This window comes from Xenia sp. Carnegie-2017, unplaced genomic scaffold, assembly GCF_021976095.1.
Source record: "Xenia sp. Carnegie-2017 unplaced genomic scaffold, XeniaSp_v1 HiC_scaffold_24, whole genome shotgun sequence".
Taxonomy (NCBI): Eukaryota; Metazoa; Cnidaria; class Anthozoa; order Malacalcyonacea; family Xeniidae; genus Xenia; species Xenia sp. Carnegie-2017.
The window spans coordinates 13,320,340-13,341,205 of record NW_025813487.1 but is presented as its reverse complement, the minus strand read 5'-3'; the positions used below and the strand labels follow the sequence as shown (position 1 = coordinate 13,341,205).

Sequence of the window (20,866 nt, the reverse complement as noted above, 5' to 3'; positions counted from 1 at the left end):
TTCCAACATAGGAATAATGAATCATTTTTGGAGCAAAATGATTCATGACAGAATGGAATCCTTCCAAACAACTGGTTTGAGCAACTGGTGAAGCCAGGTGAATTGACTTTATCAGCTGTGGGTTTAACAATTTAGCACAAAGCTTTTCATGAGGAACTGAACCCTAAACATTACAACAAAGAATGATGATAAACTGTTAGGGAAGTTATCTTTAAATAATGCCTTCACAAACCTTCTAACAAATAGTCCCTTGGTTGAATATCAGGGCCATGAAAACAACTTGAAAACAGTGGATCATCCAAATTGGTGTGCTTGTCTACTATGTGACTCAGGAAAGATTTGAACTTTGCCCAAATTACTTTGCCATCACCATAATAAACAGCCGAATACTTAGTCGGTGTCTATCTAGCGCGTTTTCTTGCAACAAAATTCACCCAGATTTTACGTCTTCGCTTCGCTTCAGGACGCTCATCACCGTAAAATGGTATACGGTGAAGAGAAATTCCTTCCGCAGAGTGTGCTCGGTTTGATCAGCCGAAAACTGCACATCTCTCAGGCATTTTGATGAAGAGCCGTAGTAGATACAGTGGAAATTATAGCAAAATCAAACTTCAGAAAAACTTCCTGTCCTTATGTTACGTCACATACTTCTCGATTCAGGCTCTCATCAAGCAAATTGAACGCGCAGCAATTTTCTCCATTATTGCCCATTTTGAGAAAAGAAACGCATTTATCTCATAAACGAAGCCATCAATCAGAAAATTGTAAAATAACTTTTACAATGATTTTTTACCTCAATCAGAAAATTCGAAAAAAAAATTGTGAGATAAGCACTTTAACTTTATTTCTTATTTAATGTACTTAGATAAAAAGTATTACAACTATTATCCTATTTCAAGTATTGACTATATCGTTAGCCTAAAAATTTGATGTTATGTTCCAAATTGTTTTCAAATACTGTTCAGAATCATTCACTCTCGTTCACTCTTATAGTTTAAAAGGAAATAAAGGTTTTATGTTTAAATATATTCTTTTATAATACGCCAAATTTCAGAAAACTTCTAACAATTTCGCGAAAAAGTTCAACTTCCCCCATTTTTGAGAACTTTTAGTAGCCGTCGAATGACTACAATACGCAGTTCACTGCACTGTAGCAGAGTTTGAATTGATCCTAACAAAAGCAATGACCAATATGACAAGAAAAATAACCAAAACAGCAGCTACAACTGCACCAGCAACAGCTCCAATGTTTCCACCGTCTACAAGATAAAATTGAATGACAAATCATAAAATTACCAACAAATGTTGTCTTTCAGCGACCATTTTTGTAAAACTGAGGGTGTAACCGCTGTCACACCTCATGTATTCACCCATGTATTCACCCCTGTTAACTATTCATGATTTATTTATGGTATAAATTCGGTTTGGAACGCAGTGAAATTAGAGAAGAGGTACACAAAATCAATAATACAGTTATTTAGTGGAATTAGTTCGGCTGTATCATCAAACAAAATTTAATTTCATCGTTAAAAATTTTCAGGTATTTCACTATACTGAAATTTGCAATGATCTTAAATCATTACACTTTAGACATCGATAAACTTCCTAATGCTATTGAAAGCAAACACAAACCCGAAGACTTGTGCTTTTGGGCAGTTGCTGCCACTGGACTCCAGTCAGTGGAATAATAAGCACCCTGAAACGAAGTGAACATTTATATTTGAATAAGAATTACAGCAGTCAATGCTGATGAAAACGTAAATAAAAGGTCGCACCTGATCATTTATGAAAACGCGCTGAAATATTTTGTAGCTAGTACCAGGCTTTAGCGGGCCATTATAATAATTTTCACCATTGGAACGCCGTGTTGTGTTTTCACCATCACCAAGTGTAAAATCAGGCTTAAAGTCTCTGCGAGAGACTACAGCAGCAATATACGGCATTGGTTGTGTGGAAGATATGGCCTTAGAATAAGTCACTAAGTCTGTGTTTTTAAAGTTAGAAGGCAATTGACTCTCTTCTATGCCATTTTTCATCGCGACTACATAGAAATATCTGCAAATTTAAGGCAAAACATTTTTTGAAAGTACATACATAACCTCTGCTTTTGTTAATCATTAAAATATATGTTATGCATGCATCCGCATTGCCAGAGAAAAGCGACGAGTCATCAAACCTTTTCCCAGAGAGATATTTAGACTAACTCGATCCCACATGAAACCAACTGTCCTATACTTAGCCATGAATCCGAAAAATTCAAAAAATACTTTTAAGTTCCTTTAAGCTCCATTACATTAATTTGCTCTAGTAAAATACACAGTTACCGATATTCCCAATTTGGATTTCGCAACATATAAGTCAACGTACTCCCAATCTGCTTGGTGGACAGTTCAGGTGCCACTAAATAAATAAACTTGAATAAATTTATCAGCTTAATCAAACCTGTGCATAAAACATAGAAAACTTACATCCATTTGTAAATACCCATGTACCATTGCTGTAACATCCAGATCCCACTATTGTAGAAGCTAAAACACGAACATAATATTTTGTCCCTGGTTTCACATTATTTATGTCCAAACGCTGTTCCTCTATCATATAGTCCATTGAACAGGTTTCATTCTCCAAATGTGTAATACAAACAGTGTAACTGACTATCTTTCCATTCGCTTTGTTCTTGTCTGGTGGCTCCCACGTAACTGATAATGATGAACTTCTTAAGGCCACAATTTGAACATTTAAAGGTGGACCTTCGGGAACTAAACAAAATAAAAACATACGTTTTAAATAGTTATGTAAAACATTAAAAACACTTTAGAAAGAAGTCCTAACAAGTATACACTGTCATTGTCAACTTAAATATAATACAGTATAAGAAAAACATGATTGAAATAAATATCGACCAGAAAAGATTTGAGCTTTGACAATAATCAATGTCCAGCCTGACCAAATTGCACCAGCAGCCGATGTTTCCATGATAAGGAACGATTCGGTACGTTCAGATGCAAATTATTCAATCTGTCCTTCTTGAGTAAGAGGATTCGATACCAAGACCATTGAATGATATCTGGTACGTCGATCAGTGTTCTGATTTTCTTCAATAAACGAAAAACTTAACTGCATGTTGAAAAGGCTTGTTTCAATAAGTTTATTTCAACAGAGAAAGAAACTAACACTTCAGCCTTCATGGAAAATTGTTCCGTTTTGTCAACTAACATAAGTTTAATTAATACTCAGAGAAAAAAAATTTATATATTGAGTAATTAAGTGCTTACAGTGCAAAGTAAACCTGGTATATTTTTTCCACCTCTTACCTCCACCACAAATTTCAATTCGTAAACACGGTGCACCAACATATTTCAATGGAAAGATTCGCAAAGCTTTGGATTTAAGGCCACCAGAAAACTTTTCTATAGCCGCATCATTGTTACCATTTTTGTTTCCTAGATAAATCTGGAATAAAACAAAAAAAAAAGATTTTCGTGTATTTGCAGAGCAAGGTTAGAGAAAAGCCAGGTTTGTTTAACGCAATCCAGAGGAGAGTAATTTATGCATTGTCTATGTATCTCTTCAAATCATGCACATAGCTACAATTTAAACTTAATAATCAAATTCAAGATTCTTTCGTAAGGCTGGAGTAACCAAGACAATTAACACAGTGACGTAGCTAGCCCACAAATTTGTTTGTGCTATAAGTAAATTTTTCAGTGCTTACTTACTGTAAAATCAATAGATCCCTAAAGAAATGAAGAATTATAATGATACAAAATTTACATAGAACCAGCAATTTTGCTTGCAGGCTACACCACTCAATCAACATCTGCACACTTGCTTGTATATAAACAGCAATTTAAATTTTACTTAGTTGATAACTTCATTCCTTTTTTATATTTCCCATTAAATTTATAATATACAAATTCGAAAATTCTACCGTTTTCGTTTGGGATTTTTCAGATTTCCAGCTCACACCATCAATGTTTGTCTGCAAGTGATATTTAGTTACAAAGCTTGAACTTGAACTGTCTCCAAAGATAGCGATAGCGTTAACTGTATAAAGACTCGGAAAATTCAGTTGAAGATAATGATTTCCATCTGCAGCAGAAGCACACCATGAACTACCACTAGATACTCTTGCTTTAGAAGCATTACGACTTTTTGGGAAGGCAGTAAACCAAGAATCTGGGAATTTTTCTTCGTTTTTTAATAGAGGATTATCACAAACATGACCTTAAATAGAAAAGGATTTTGTTGAAATGCATTACGCAATTAGAACTTGTTTGATTTGATGGAGAGCAATGGTGCACTCTCATATTGTTCTCCATTCACGAAAAATTGGAAAAATTAAAAACTGTTTTCTGAAGAAAGAAAAAGAGCACATTTACATACACAATAACATTTACGACACCTTCGTTCGGAAGATTCGACTTAGACAGTCGTACATCCATAACTACACAAATCAAAATTATTTTTTCTTTCAATTATGATTATGGCGCATATCTTAAAGTGAAATATGTGTTTTTAGAAGTGGTTTTATGAACATAAATATGAAAAATCCCGTCCATGAATAAAATATATACACGGAGTTTGAATTTCAGAAGAACACAGAAGGTGACAATAACTTAAAAAAAAATATAGTTTAAAAGAACTTAGCCAGAAATATTTTCCAAATTCTGATGGACACAGTATCTTATAGATTTACACTTAAAGTTGGTAAGCACTGTTTTGATCTTAATTTTTAAGTTGACAATTAACTACAGGCAAATAAGTTGAACTGAGAATTTTACTTTTGTGTTGTAAACACGAATGACAACAAAATGTGTCTAAGTGATTATGTGAATCATTAATGAAACCAGAACAAATACCGTTTTTTTACAGGTGAGCGCTGCGTTTAGATTCCCAATTCATATGAATTGTAGTGAATATGTCTTTGTATATATATGCAGTATATATGAAAATTCTGTAGTGTGAATTCATGAAAGTATGAATACAAATGCAATTGTAAATGTTACTTTTTGCCTACATAGAATGGCCAAAAGATTTTAAATAAAAATAGATTTGATAAATCAAAATGACTAAAATAAATAATGTTTCTATGAAAAATATTTGCATTAACAAACTAAAAATACAAAATTGTCCAAACCTTTAACTTAAGCAAAATATTGAGAACACAATTTAAATGTTACGTTATATAAAGACACTAAATTAAACTATACGAGATAAAACTGCATAAACAAACCACGTCTGGTGAAGACACGCGACAAAAATTCAAATTTGTTTCAATATTTCTAAATTGATAACGTACATTTTATAAAAAGGAACACCATACCATTACGCATTAAGGTTTAAAACTTGTCCCGAAACACTTTTATTATAAGCAATATAGAATCTGCCTATATAATACTTACGATTGCAAATTTTTCTGTATGGCATACTTGTGTCGTTACATTGATATTCAAAGTAAAGATATTTCTCCAAACCAGGACAAATATTCGAAGTAAAATGGTTATCATCAACAGTTATATTACATTCCTTTTCACCATCACAGTAATTTTTAAGGTCACATGTCACATCGACACTACAATTGTAATCAAAACTTGAGCCACAAATACTTCCGTTTCTCAATCCACGATATTCTGCAACTTTTATCACCATATATTGGTCATTAGGACATCTGACATTTGTTATATTTTGTCCAGCACATGTCACTGATCCTATAAAAGACACGCAAAAAATAAGTCAATTCCAATCTATACAAGCTTATTTGTGAATTCCAGTAAAATAAAACTTGATTTGATAAAAATGGAGTGTGTGATGGCAGTGACTTCACTGGCGCAATTCCTATATCTGCGGCCTCGCAGTGTCTTTTAATCAGAGTTTAAGTATATATACGCTAACTGGATGAATATTCTCACTTGCCAAAATTGAATCGCTGATCTTCTTCATTTTTACAACTGACAAGTTCCAATGAGGTATTTCCTGCTATACATTTATTATAGCGTGAAAACAATAGACCACCCCAAAATGTTTGGGTTATGTTATTCATGGCTCTGCATTGCCCATCAAAATTTCCATAAAATAACGACAAACGAATTCCGTATCCTCTCACAGGACAACGTTTTGTATTAAGCGTCATGATTGAGCCAGATTGTAAAAATTTAAAATTAGCTCTCATGTCAAAACAATTCCATGAAAGCTCCAAGAAAAACCAAGAAACATCATTAACACACTTTCCTGACTGAACATCTTTTATGAAAAACCCCTTCGTATCTGAAAAAGGACAATGATACATGATAAAAATGATTGAAAATATCACACACTACAAAGATATATATAAAAATAATATGACTTTATCAAAAATAATTTAGCATACGGAATTCTAACAATAGAGGAAAAAACACTCCAAAAAAAAGCCATCTTGAAATTCAACCTTTCTAAAGAATTAAATAAACCAATTACTGTTGAGGGTCATTTAAAAAATAATGGCGTATGCAGCACTTTAAGGCATTCAGCATGGAGCATTGAACTAAAATACATGGAACGCTACCTGTAATACAAAACCCTAATCATTTTTTAAAGCCGTGATTTTACCCCAGACACGCGAGACTTTTCTCCAGAAACGAGTGTGTAGTGAATCACTTATTACTCCTCGAAATAATCTCGAAACACTAAACGCGCGTGTTTTGAGTAAAATCTCGCGCCTGTGGCGTAAGATATGGCTTTAATTATTTGCCCGAGGTAGCGTTCCATGTATTTTAGTTTAATGGCATGGAGACAGAAAATTTTTACAAACAAGTAGAAAAGTTAAATGTAGATATGATCTTCGCACTTTGTTGGACAATTTAAGCAATTGTCTCATGAAACTGAAAAATTCAGGTGACTCAACGGGACTCGAACCCATGAGTTCGAATCCCGTTGATTCATGGGTTCGAATCCCGTTGAGCAAAGTAAAGCACTTGGAAGTCTCGACGAAGATTCCATCAAAATATTTCTTGTATTTAGAGTTGTCTCATAAAGAAAATTGCGTCATCTACAGATAATTTTTAATGTTTTAAAGATGACAATATATTGACAAGTATCTGAAGGCTCTTAGCCAATAACAATCGATATTTCATCACCGTTGTATTATAATAATAAAAATAACTAGCACAGATCAAAATATGAACACCTTAACCCTAACCCTCACACCCTCAGCAAACAACCAAAATCTTCTAACGTGATCGTTACTGAATAAAATCAATAAACAAAAAAATAACCAAGACACGCTCTTGAATTAAGCTTTTGCTCTTTAACAGGTTTACATTATAATAAATGCATTACGAATTAAACATGCTCGGCTTTTCCGGGCGTGTATTCTACTAGTTTTGCACTTGCAAAGAGATTTCACATAAGAGTTTATGTACATGATGAATTGAATATAGGTCAAAGTGCCGTATGGATTTGAGCAAAGTTGAATATGAAGCACTATAATCACATTGGTGCACTATAAATTAAACTGACACAGGAGTAACTAAAATGAACTGCCCTTGCATGTACCTTGTCGTTTTACGTTCACGTTGAGGACAACATAACAAGTGTGATTTTTTCCACCGTATAAAACATACTTGTAAGGGATTTTGTGTTGTCCGACCCAAAATATACCCAAAGATATAAAATATAACTTCTTTTCTATTCTTTCATTTATGAACTTATGTGAACACGTGAAGTTTTCTGGATCTTTCCCTTTTGCGAATGGAGAATAACGAGAATAACTATAATAACGATAATAACGATATCCGGACAATGACCCAGCAGTAACGTTCAAAATAATCGGGCTGCATCCACATGTCCCTAACAAAAATTAAAATATGTTTTACTGGTTGTCCAAAGAAAAAGAACAAGTGCAAAGTGACACTCTTTGGCTACAAAATGTTACAAACTATTCACATTGAATCGAAAGTCTTTGTTAAACCCAAATAAACAATAACTATACAGTCTATATAATATAACTGCATAAAATACTATTTTTGACTCTACTGTCATATTTTACTTTGCTTTTATAACTAGACATATTAATAATGAACGAGAGATTATGCTGCGTCAATGCTCTGAAGCTAGTGTATCCAAATCAGTTGAGTACTTTAACATGTACCTTACGGGCTTAAACCATTTACTTTATGTACCTTACTTTAATGCACTTTCTAAGAACACGGCTTCATACAGCGTTATTTAAATTAAACAGTACCTCAGTAATATAAGTGTTGTGATTGTTTGCCAAGTACATAGCCAGTTAATGTTCTGTAATTATTGTAAACTGAACTGTTGTTTACTTTACCTTCAAGTGGACATATTTCACTAAACATTTTAAATCGCTCTAAAAGATATTTCTTCTCCTCAACACAACAACGTGTACGAGTATTGTTGCATTTCGAATCGATTTCAATTTTGTCCGCCACAAATTTCTTCCATTCTTCCTCACAAAACTCGAGTTCTTCATTCCAACCCATTTTCATTGTGAATCCATGACCAAATAACAGCCACAATAACCACCATATCATTAAACTCATCATTGCATAGATCCAAGGATGTAGAGTAAAGTTCTAAATTATATTTGATTGTTGGATGTATGTACGTTATCACAGATGACTTTAAATTTATAATTTAGACCGACAATGACTACGTCACAATTACATCTGTGATGCAAGCAGATCACGATCAAAACGTATTTTTGAGCAATATATGAACATTATCTAAAAAATTCATTTCAGCAAAATTGTGCAGCGAGAAAAACTGTTCAGAAATAGATCGAGTTAGTTTCTTATGGCTGCATGATGACTCTCTCAATGGTAGCCATGGTAGCTATTATACAAAATTATTTACAGAACAGTGGAATAAGGTTTGTTTTTGATGTAGTTGAGAGATTTGAGCGAAAAATATAATAATATATATGAATCAAAATATGAATGTAATAACCTGTCCCAAATCTTACATTAAGCATGGAGGTATTGTGGTAAATGAAACTCAGTGAAAGAAAAAATTTGCAGTATTAAATATTAACATAGCATCGACGATAAAGAAACTTCCTTTTCACTATCAACTACATCACATCTTACCTTTGTTCTTTAATTGAAAAACGGACACAATAAGGCGACTGAAGAAATACACCTTACACAAGCAGAGAAAAATTAAGATACGTTCAAGTCAGACGAACAAAAGAGTTGTGGCTTTCGCAAGGTTTTACTTGCAACTGCTGGCAAAGGCTGTCGGCTTCCTCAAATGTATAGTGCCATATTGAGTATATACAAACACTCATGCCATCTGCCCCAATTATTCAACATTTTATAGAATTTGTTTTGCGTCAAATCCTATCCTTTACAAATTTACTATTATACTTAAAATGTTTATAAATTTGGATGCTGTTGTTGGTTGACAAAGCAATGTTATACAAGATAGAGTTTTTGATATTTTAGAGAATTACCTCTGTTTATAGCTACGAAGCAACGAAGCACAAATAATGCATCTAATGTGGGCAAACACGGCAAAACAAGTTAATGACTTCTAGTGCTTAATGACGAAAAATTATATTGTTACAATATAAAACGTATTTTAAGTTTTTGACTATCAACTTTACCAACAGTAAATTCAATTTTGCTGACAGTCATTAGCAAAATTTTAGGCCCTAAATACAACAAATTGTGTCTGATCGAACTATACATTAAAATTTACTACGTAATACCAGCTGTACCTTTATTGCCTACTGGTGTTTGTTTAAACGATGGACACAATACGACAGCGGCGCAAATACAGTGAGAAATGAGAAGAAAAACAACGCTTCAAGGAATAATGACTTCTTTATTAAATTATGTTCAAGCGATTGTGTTTAGCATAAAGAATCAAAAACAACATCATTTCGATATCAATTTTAATTTGATATATGAGAAACTTTTAGTTTATGCATTGGACGGCCACTTTGTGGGATATTATAACGAACTTAATTAAAACTAGATATGATGATTTTAATTTAGGCAATTTTTACAATTTTTTTCGTAGTATAGCTTTTTTAATTAGTTCTTAAGTGTTGTCCTTAAGTATGCGTTCTGATGTGAAGAGGTGCACCGAAAACATGTAGAAACGGATAAATTTCGAAATATCACATTAAAATTAGCTGTATTATAAGGCCTTTAGTAATTGTGAAGTCTTAAAGAGAAATATCGGATCATTTAATTATTTATGAGCAGATCGCAGGCTCGAAGAGCGAATAAACGAAATAGGTAATATAATAAAAGGTTTGTTATAAAGGATTATTTTAACTGAAACGAAGTTTTCTTTACTTTTTTGTCCTCGCTGTTTTGTAAAAGTTGGCATTCATACCTGTTTTATTTTTGTTTTCAAAATTTTTGCTATTTGCTTTTCGAAATTTGTTTACATTGGTAAAATTACCTGTAATGGCCGCCGACATGAATAGTTATTAATCAGAGACTATATATGGTCATTGCCCACATTAAGTCATTAACAGCATATGTAATAACATGGTTGCCTCGAGATCTTTTGTTATCACATAGACGTTTACTGACGTATTTCCTCATCATAATATTCATTAGGGACGTTTAGACTAAATATCCCGAATGTATGAATAGTAAAACAAAACGCGAATTCTTGGATTGCATCCAATCTTCAAGAAATTATGAAACAATGTGTCCCACCCACGTCGGGTGGTGTCAACAATGGCTTTGATAAGATATTCTTTTGTATTTGACCAGAAATATGGTGGCGTGACGTAACACGCAATCCACCTATATTATTTTCAAATTCCATTTACGTCATGTAGAATTTGCTTCAGATTGCATCTTCATTTTTCCACAAGTTGATCATTTTCAATTCTGCTCAATGAAAAAGGTTAACAGTTTGATATCTTCAGCATGTCCTTTAAAACACAATACTTCCAGTGCAAGTTCACTAAGTTGAAAGTCCTTTCGCTCGACTGTTGTTACTTCGTTAATTTAGCTACCTAAACAGACCATTGCTGAGAGCTACTGTAGTACTTGAGTTTTCTCATAGTGGGTAGGAATATTCTAATGATTCCAAAATACAAACCTCTTCCACAATGCCAAATCGTACATCCAGTGCCTACGTATACAGAGGAGTCTAATATAATGATAGCCATTGGTAATAACCAAGAGGACAGACTGAGTAAACATATTTTTACATGAAGTTGAGTTTTGATTTTCCTCTCATAAAGCTAAGTTTTTTGTTATTTCTCTATAAATTACAATCATTTATAAATAGGTTCGATGAACAAATCAAACGATTGTTAAGCTAACCTATAGATTGAGAGATGAAAGAAAGCAGTCACCGTATAGTGTTTGCTTTAAGTATGTGATTAATTTAAATTTAAATTTAAATTCAGAACTATTTTTGACTTGCAACCATTCTCTTGAGATTTACCAAACAATGTTGCTCATCCAAGTCGGCTGGTGCCAACGATAACACTGATAAAATATTCATTTCTATCATACCGCCAACATGGCTGAATTGCAAGTCAAGAATTCACTCTTATCAATGTTGTCAGTAGATGTCGAATAACTTCAACACGCATTTTACTGCACGTTCGAGTACAAGAGTTTAGATTAATCCTAACGAACAGCAAATACGACAAGAATAGAAACCAACCAGGAGCTACAACTTCACTAGTAAAAGCAGCATAATTTCTACCGTTTATAGGATATAAATGAATGACAAAGATGAATTTAATAAACATTGAGTGAGCAGGAGGCGGACAAAAAAAGCAACTGAACTATAAATAACACGTGATTACTTGAAGATATCAATAGACTACTTGATATTACATGACGAGAAGAAACTGTTTTACTTGGGGTTCGTCTGATCATATTCTTAGGAAGTGAAAGCTCATACATCATAATCGTTGGTGTGTGTTCCAACTAATAAAAACTAATGAATCGGAGAAACTCGTGATAGGGTTGGCTATATTTTCATATCTAGAGTCGAGATTCTCTGAATGATATTCTGTACTTCTGTATTTGTAACAAGTTGATATCTTACTCTTAATTCGATCATAATTTAAACGCAAATGTAAATTTTAACCGCGTTTAATGTTACGAAATTTTGGTACCGACTACCTAGATCAATCTTTCGGTTGGTGTTGCGGCCAGTGTTGAAAAACAAGGAGAGGGGTTGACAACAAACTATAGGAGAGGATATGTTTTTTCATCACATGAATTTTTCTTGTTTTGTAAAGACTTGTGTCGTTGCTTCCAACCCATTTCTTCTTTTTTGTTGATCTCTAATCTACAGCCAAACACAATGCTCGTAGCAAACTTGCAATAAAATCATCAGAAAATTCAATAAATTCGATAATTTTGGATGAGTTTAAAATGAATATTATTATGGGGATAATAAGCCAAAACAGGAAAGGACAAGAACAGCAACATTATACTAACACTAACATAGTTGGTAACAAAGTAAACTCCATCTACTAAAACTTCCTGTTTCTTACGTCAAGTAAATTAACGAGATGACTGTGCGCACATATTCATACATACTTCACTGACTCCAAAATACATGAATGTATGAAAAGTCCCTCCCCTCAAGAAGAAAAAAATACTGAGCTTGCTTCGCCACTGTTTATCTGTAATTTTACTTTATTTCTTATTTAATGTATTTAGATAAAAAGTATAACAGCCGTTATCCTATTTCAAATATTGACTTCATCCTTATTCTAAAAATTTGATGTTATGTTCCAAAGTGTTTTCAAATACTGTTTAGAATCATTCACTCTCGTTCACTCTTATAGTTAGAAAGGAAATAAAATTTTATGTTAAATTACATTCTTTTATAATACGCTAAATTTCTAGACGCTAAAACGTCTAATAATTTCTCCAAAAAAATTCAACTCCCCTCATTTTTTTAAAAATTTTAGTAGCCGTCAAATGATTATAGTGAAGCCTACAGCGAAGGTTGTCAATACTCTGGTTATACGGTTGATACACTATGGTGACTATATGATTGGTTGATACACAAGGGTGATTATATGATTGGTTGATACACTATGGCGACTATATGATTGGTTGATACACTATGGTGACTATATGATTGGTTAATACACTAGGGTGATTATATGATTAATTGATACACTATGGTGACTAAATGATTGGTTGATACACTATGGTGACTATATGATTGGTTGATACTCTATGTTGACTATGTGATTGGTTGATACACTATGGTGACTATACCTGGAGAGTTATGTTACCCGGTGGTAAGATTCTCACACGAATCGCATTCAGCCTTCCGGACACGTGATCCTGTAAACGCGTTTTAAAGCTGTAGAAATCAGTCAGTCGACAAAAAAATCTCAAAATGCATCTTTTTTCACGAACCTCAACGACACTGAACTCCACTTCATCGGAAAAGTTGATTTCTTGTTCCTATGGAAAATAAAACAGCAACTGCATCACGACAATAATTGTGAGACGATCATACAATAACTAAGGCTTTAAAGTAGATCGTCCACGTTCGAGAAATCCTGAGAAGGATTGTTGTTGTTGATGTTGACTGACGTTTCGACAACCTAAGTGTTAGTCATCTTCAGAGTGAAGCCTACAGCGAAGGTTGTCAATACTCTGGTTATGCGGCTGACAGTCAACACCAACACCAACCGAACTTCCCAGAAATTCACAAACCTAGACGATCTTCATCTACAAACATTTAACGATACTTTAAAGTAAAATCAGCAAAGCTACTTTCTCCATCGATTTATCTTGACATACTTTCACTGGCACATATCGAGCTTTACGTAGCAAACTCTGTTCTAACGTGGTTGGAAGAGGTTGATTTGAAAGGTTTTTTGCTTACGATTGCCATAATAAAAAAACTCACCGCATCAATTAACTCGCTGAAATGAAAAAATAATCTTTTATCCCTATCGCAACACTGAATGAAGCCATAGCCGTCTTTCAAAGCCGAAACAAATCCCTAACAAAGAACAAAAAATCATGCATTTAATCATATTACACCAACAACAATTTTTACATAGATCTTTAAGAAGGAAACGAATTTAAGTCGATTCTGTGCACTATAGTTACAAATCGACATTCATAAAATAAAAATGCCCAATGGCAATGACCATGGAGCACAATGTTAGCGTTGTCGAAAATAAAAGATCTCCCAACAAAATATGAGAGATTGAAGACAGTAAAATATTTTGGATAAACCTTTACTTTCAACGATATATTGTGAAATTTTGAATGCTTCGAGAGCAAGTAAAGGTTTTTAGGGAGGTACAATTTGAGGGGGAGTTAATTTTTTTGACGGGGGGGGGGTAAAATACTCATAGACGGGAAGGGGTAAAGTTCAAACCAAAACTCCAAGCAATTAACATTTGGCATTACAGTGATAAAGGTAAACAATTTCGCGCAAAATTTGGAGAAATGGCTTCCTCATGACGCAGTCTAAACACTAGCACATGTAAGTGAGAATTAAAAACTTACTCTTTCTCTGACATTGCATCCATTGCTGCTTTCCACTTCCTTGATGAGATGAATTTCCGTTGCTCTTCTTAAAGAACCACGCCGATCTGCACGAAAAGAAAAGAGATGTATCGCTTGACTGAGAGGCTAAAAGATGGAAGTGTAATTTATATTCCCGATATCATGGGGAAAATTAGTTAATGTCTTTCATTGTATGGACATGTTGCCATATCGATTTGTAGATCTTCAAAGGAAAACTATAGTTTGGAAGCTTGGTTATTCTGTAAGGTACAAACACGTTTGGTATTTTCTTCAAATGTTCAGACATCCACGTTAAACCAGACACCAAAACATTCAATCAACAATAAGGAAGACAACGAATTAATCTAAAACAATATGTTACGTCTAAACATGGTAATGCCTAAGCAAAGAAAGACTAGTTGAAGTTTTAAAGAATTATGTTGATGGAGGAAGCCTCAACCATTGTTACACTAACGATAATATTTTTAACTAAGATTAGATATGAGGCTGAAGTAGGGAGTAAAGTAAAACTCCGCATATGAGAGCCTATATTTTCACAACCAATTAGACTAACATTTCAGAAAGAAACTTACACTGATCTAACTTTATTCATACTAGTTATCTCTAACAGTTCTGAACAGTTCTTACTGTAAAGATCATCTCTTTTTGATCCAGTGTTACTACAGAAAGAGACCTAAACTAAACTAACTTTATTTATACTAAATATCTCTATCGGTTCTAAACTTTTCTTTCTAATGATCCAGTAAAGATCATATCTTATTATCCAGTGTTACTACTAAAGGAAACCTAAACTAAATTAACTTTTTTTTTTACTAAATATCTCTATCAGTCCTAAACATTTCTTTCTTATGATCCTGTTAAGATCATATCTTGTTGATCCAGTGTTACCACAGAAACAAACCTAAACTAAACCAATTTTATTTATGTTAGATATCTCTATCAGTTCTAAACTCTTCTTCCTAAAGATCCAGTAAAGATAAGCTCTTATTGATTCAGTGTTACTACAGAAGGAAACCTAAACTAAACTAACCTAGTAATTTAATATTTACATTTTAAGTACGATTCCTGCCTGGTTTATCGATGGTAACTTTATCTATATATAACAGATATCTCGATCAGTTTTAAACTGTTCTTCCACTAGATCAACAAAATCATCTCTCATTGATCTTGCACATGTTGAAATAATACCAACAGTTACAACAAACCATATTTACCTGTAACAATTTTAAAACCAACAACATCCCCAGTCAAGACGGTGAACTCCCCCAAGATATCTTACTCCCAATATGGCAGCTGTGAACTACCATCGCTTCTTTTGTACAATATCACACCATTTAACGGTTCCTGTCTTTTTGTCCAACAATGTACTTTCTCGATGGTGCCTTGAAATGTGCCTTTGCTAACATCATCAAACGTCACTGTACCTTGTGGTAGACGCTCCACTGAGACTGCAACTTCCTTACCCTGTGAGTAATTGCTTGACATAAGTACATACGGGGGTAGAGAATGTCCGACTTTGAGTAATGGCTACATAATACATAACTAACGTACATATCTATTTTGTACAACAAACTGGACATCATCTCCTATCAACAAATCACCAATATCCCCAAGAAATTCACTGTAGTGGAAAAATATCTAAAAGAAAAATATAGTATATAACTTCAGTAGATTTTTTTGCGCGAATTGCATTAAGATATACAGAAATATTTTCTTTCTCTAAAGGTGAACCTTTCTCGATTTATCTGAGTAAAATGCGAGACTTCACAAAGAGGAAAATGCAAGTCTTTAATTTTCACCTTGATCAAGCGAAAGGTTTAAGCCCGGGAGCATTATTACATGCTTGTGTATACGTAGATGTAGCGTCATAATAATTGGCCAAGTTTTTACAAACAAACTTTACGAATGTTACATGTTTGTGCATACGTAGATGTAGCGTCATAATAATTGGCCAAGTTTTTACAAACAAACTTTACGAATTTCAAAACATAAACTTGTTGCTGTCGTCAGCTATCACAAAAATACGTCAGTTAAGTCACTTGAGTAGTTTGCAGACCGAAAATTTCCAATCCTACGTCAAATGCCTATCAGAAGTCATCGTGTGTAAAATAAATTACAAATGATCAAATCGTATTCATAAGTGAAATAATTGATAGAACTCATTTTGTATTGAACAATAAATTATCAATATTGATCTACAGTTAGCAAATGCAACGGCCCAAACACAAACCTCGTTCACTTTGTCAGCTCTGTCGATGAAACCAAACGATTCCTTGAGCGAGCAGACAATTCCTTGAACGTCAACAGGAGGCGAAGCTTCGAGCAGCAACAACTCCACGGCACAGCATTGTCCATTTCTATAGAGATTTATCAACTGTAGCAGTGCATCAAACAAACAACAATTTGGACATGGCTCGTAAATTGGATGTGGTTCGTGTAAATAATAAACTAACGTTCATGTTATAAGCCTTAATCAAAGTGTTTTCCTGGGTAGGGTAGCATATCAAAGCGTAGAAATAAGGAGAAAGACTTCACCAAAATAGAAAGAACATTCTTAAGACTGCGCATTCATTGCTTAACCACGTAATGTAATGCACGTGATGAAGCACGTGATACAATCTAGAGAAACAGTACAAGCTTTCGACGCTATAGCAAAGAATATAATTTACCTTTTGTTTTCCAGGATGTAAAAAGACACAGTATCACCTTTGTAGATGTGAGACTTTGATAAAACATCAGCTTGATGATACGGTAGGAAAAATAATTCCTGAAAAAAAGAGCAAAGGTTCGAATCATAAAGATCCTCTCCCTGACCGTGCAGACCTGTATTATGCAATGATCTTAAACTCCACCCCCCTGACCGTGCAGACCTGTATTATGTAATGAACTTAAACTCCAACCCCTGATCATGCAGACATTTATCATGCAATGATTTCAAACACCACCCCCCTGACCGTGCAAGCCTGTATTATATATTCATTTTAAACTCCACCCCCGAATGTGCAAACCTGTATTATGCAATCCCATATTGCAGTATAATGTTAACTTATCAAAGGCGAGAATACAGTGGCGCTATAATAGCCTCGATAATTGTGGGGGTGGGGAGGGTGGTCAATGTTTATGTAGGTACGCATGTCAAAAAGCCTAAAAAACTAATTTAATATGGCAAAATATGCATAGCAAGCTTTCTATGGTGCGGAGGGAACGATCAAAACCAAATAGAAAATAAGGGCCAAAACCTGTTTCAAAAAAATGAAGGAAATGTCAATAATTTGCAGGCAGTAGTCTACACTTTCCCTTATCGTCACGTCACTAACTTTCTTGCCTGTTTCAATTTTGGGATTTTTGCCCAAAGCAACTATTTTGCCCACTGGTGTGTTCTGTATTTATTGCCCAATCAATAAATGCTCAATACAAGATGTTGAGTAAAAAGTTTGATACTTTATATTTTACATTTTTACATTAATTCTGTATCTCAACCCCCCCCCCCAAAAAAAAAAAATGACTTAGGTATAAAAGTTAGCAACGTGAAGATGCATAAAAAATGGAAGAAGTTCAAACAGTACTTACTCCGTTCACTTCATAACTTACGCGACCACATTCGGACTCGCCATTGCGAAATAACTGCTACAAAAATAATGATGAAAGTTTCTTCGAAAACGACATGACAAACATTGAAAGTACAATAAAACAACAGCAATACGCAACTCAAAAAGTTCATACACGACCAGTAACAACGAGTAATTTTAAAGCAATATGCATAATGAACAGGAGGGGGGTGAGCACACATCCATATATTCCACATATGCATGTCCTGCCGAATTGAGTTCCATTGTGTTCCATGCATAAAGACGTGCATATATTAATTTGTTATCTACCCACCCCTCCCCATCCCTTAATTAACACGTTTGCTTCGCCACTGACTATTACATTTTCCCAGCTAATTGATCAAGATGAAAATCACCTGTTTGGGGTGACTAATGATTGTCAATTTAAAAGGTCAACTTAACGCCAACGCAGTACAAAGTGAACAAAAATGTAATGAAATATTTAAGAACTGACAATTGATATTGAAAAGGAAATCAATACCTTTTTGAGGACAAAATTTCGTCCGTAACCACAACACTATCCAAATTTTTACAATCCGCCATTTTACATGACATCAGTGAACTCTTGAAAGTTGAAACACCGGGCACTTCCGGTCATCTGTAAACGTGACGTATAAACCGGAGATACTCGGGAGAGGATCGGCTATGTTTTCCGTGACTATAGCCTGATTCGTTGATTCGCACAAGTCTTAAATACCCTCATAAAGATACCTTTATGTTTCATTGTAATCGCTCTGTATTTCTGTATTTGTAGCAAGTTGATACTTTCCGTAAATAAAGCATAATTTGAAAGCAAATGTAAGTTATGGCCGCGTTCAAACAGAGATCACTATTTCGGTGGTGTTCAGGCCGGTGTAGAAAAACGAGGAGAGGGGTTAACAACAAACTATTTATTAACGATTTAATTGTCACCAATTAACTTGAAACCACTCGGCTCCTTCCTTAGTATTCAACCAAAGGATGTGTTTTGCAATCAAGCTTTCTGAAACATACATTTTTAATGTTTTTTAAAATCTCGAGTCGTTGCTTCCAACCCTTTTCTTCTTCCTCATTAATCACTAATCCACAGCCGAAGTACAACGTTCCTAGCCCTCTCGCAATCAAATCATCAGGAAATTCAATTATTTCGTTAATTTTGGATATTTTTTATGAATATCATCATGACGATAAGAAGAGAAAACAAGAAAGGACAAGAACATGCTTTAAAGTACCATTTTTTTAACACTAACGAAGTTGGTAACAGAGTAAACTCAATCCACTAAAAGTCCGTGTTTCCTACGTCAGGTAAATTAATGAAAAGAAAGTGCGCACATATTCATACATATTCAACTAACTCCAAAATACATGATTGTATGAAAATCCCTACCCCCCTCTTATTAACATAAATTACTGAGCATGCTACGCCAATGTTTGTTTGTAATTTAACTTTATTTCTTTTTTAATGTATTTAGATAAAAAGTATTACAGCCGTTTACCTATTTCAAATATTGACTATATCCTTATTCTAAAAATTTGATGCTATGTTCCATATTGTTTTCAAATACTGTTTAGAATCATTCACTCTCGTTTACTCTTATAGTTAAAAAGGAAATAAAATTTCATGTTTAATTATATTCTTTTATAGTACGCTAAATTTCAGAAAACGTCGAAAAAAATTCAATTCAACTTCCCCCACTTTTGAGAAATTTTAGTAGCAATCGAATGACGATAATACGCAGTTCACTGAACGGTAGCAGAGTTTGAATTGATCCTAACAAAAAGAATGACGAATATGGCAAGAATAATGAGCAAAATTGCCGCTACAACTGCACCAGCAATAACACCAGTGTTTCCACCGTCTACAAGATAAAAATGAATGACAAATCATAACATTACCAACAAATGTTGTTTTTCAGCCATCATTTTTCTAAAGCTGAGGGTGTAACCGCTCTCACACCCCATGTATTCATCCCTGTTAACTATTCATGATTTATTTTTGGTATAAGTTAAGTTTGGAACGCAATGAAATTAGAGAAGAAGTACGCAAAATCACTAAGAAAGTTATTTGTTGCAATTAAATCAGCTGTATCATCAAATAATATCTCTACTCATCTTTTTTACTGCCAAATTTCTGACACTTGTCTGTACTGAGATTTACAAAGATCTTGAATCATTGCACTTTAGACATCGATACACTTCCCTTAAGCTATTGAAAGCAAACACAAACCTGAAGACTTGTGCTTTTGGGCAGTTGCTGCCACTGGACTCCAGTCAGTGGAATAATAATCACCCTGAAACGAAGTGAACATTTATATTTGAATAAAAATTGCAGCAATCAATGAAGTTAAAACGTAAATAAAAGGTCGCACCTGATCATTAATGAAAATGCGCTGAAATATTTTGTAGTTAGTGCCAAGCTTCAGCGGGCCATTATAATAATTTTCACCATTGGAACGCTGTGTTGTGTTTTCACCATCACCAAGTGTAAAATTAGGCTTAAAGTCTCTGCGAGAGACTACAGCAGCAATATACGGCATTGGTTTTGCGGAAGATATGGCCTCAAAATATGTTCCTAAGTCTGTGTTTTTAAAGCTAGAAGGCAATCGACTCTCTTCTTTGCCATCTTCCATTGCGACTACATAGAAATATCTGCAAATTAAAAGCAAAATATTTTTTGAAAATTATGCATAATCTCTGCTTTTGTTAATCGTTAAAATATATGTTATACAAGTATCCGCACAACCAGAGAAAAGCGACGAGTCATCAAAGCTTTTC

At 34.0% G+C, this 20,866-nt stretch overlaps 3 protein-coding genes across 3 annotated transcripts in view; all 3 read right to left on the bottom strand.

Moving 5' to 3' along the window:
* The window catches only part of LOC124451774 (receptor-type tyrosine-protein phosphatase delta-like), a 102,007-nt gene that overhangs the window by 22,057 nt on the left and 59,084 nt on the right, over window positions 1–20,866 (bottom strand). The gene's annotated exons all lie outside the window — the stretch shown is intronic.
* LOC124451780 (receptor-type tyrosine-protein phosphatase delta-like) lies at window positions 835–20,651 on the bottom strand. Its single transcript, XM_047002388.1, has 7 exons — window positions 20,461–20,651; window positions 20,319–20,382; window positions 2,469–2,759; window positions 2,325–2,400; window positions 1,776–2,055; window positions 1,633–1,696; window positions 835–1,259 (listed from the first exon to the last, which is right to left on the bottom strand). The coding sequence occupies exons 1-7, from the start codon at window positions 20,626–20,628 to the stop codon at window positions 1,141–1,143; spliced, it is 1,062 nt and encodes a 353-aa protein (XP_046858344.1). The 5' UTR covers window positions 20,629–20,651; the 3' UTR covers window positions 835–1,140.
* Window positions 5,620–20,059, bottom strand: LOC124451781. The gene is made up of 6 exons (XM_047002389.1): window positions 20,049–20,059; window positions 9,090–9,226; window positions 8,312–8,576; window positions 7,534–7,827; window positions 5,913–6,267; window positions 5,620–5,711 (listed from the first exon to the last, which is right to left on the bottom strand). The coding sequence occupies exons 3-6, from the start codon at window positions 8,544–8,546 to the stop codon at window positions 5,663–5,665; spliced, it is 933 nt and encodes a 310-aa protein (XP_046858345.1). The 5' UTR covers window positions 8,547–8,576; window positions 9,090–9,226; window positions 20,049–20,059; the 3' UTR covers window positions 5,620–5,662.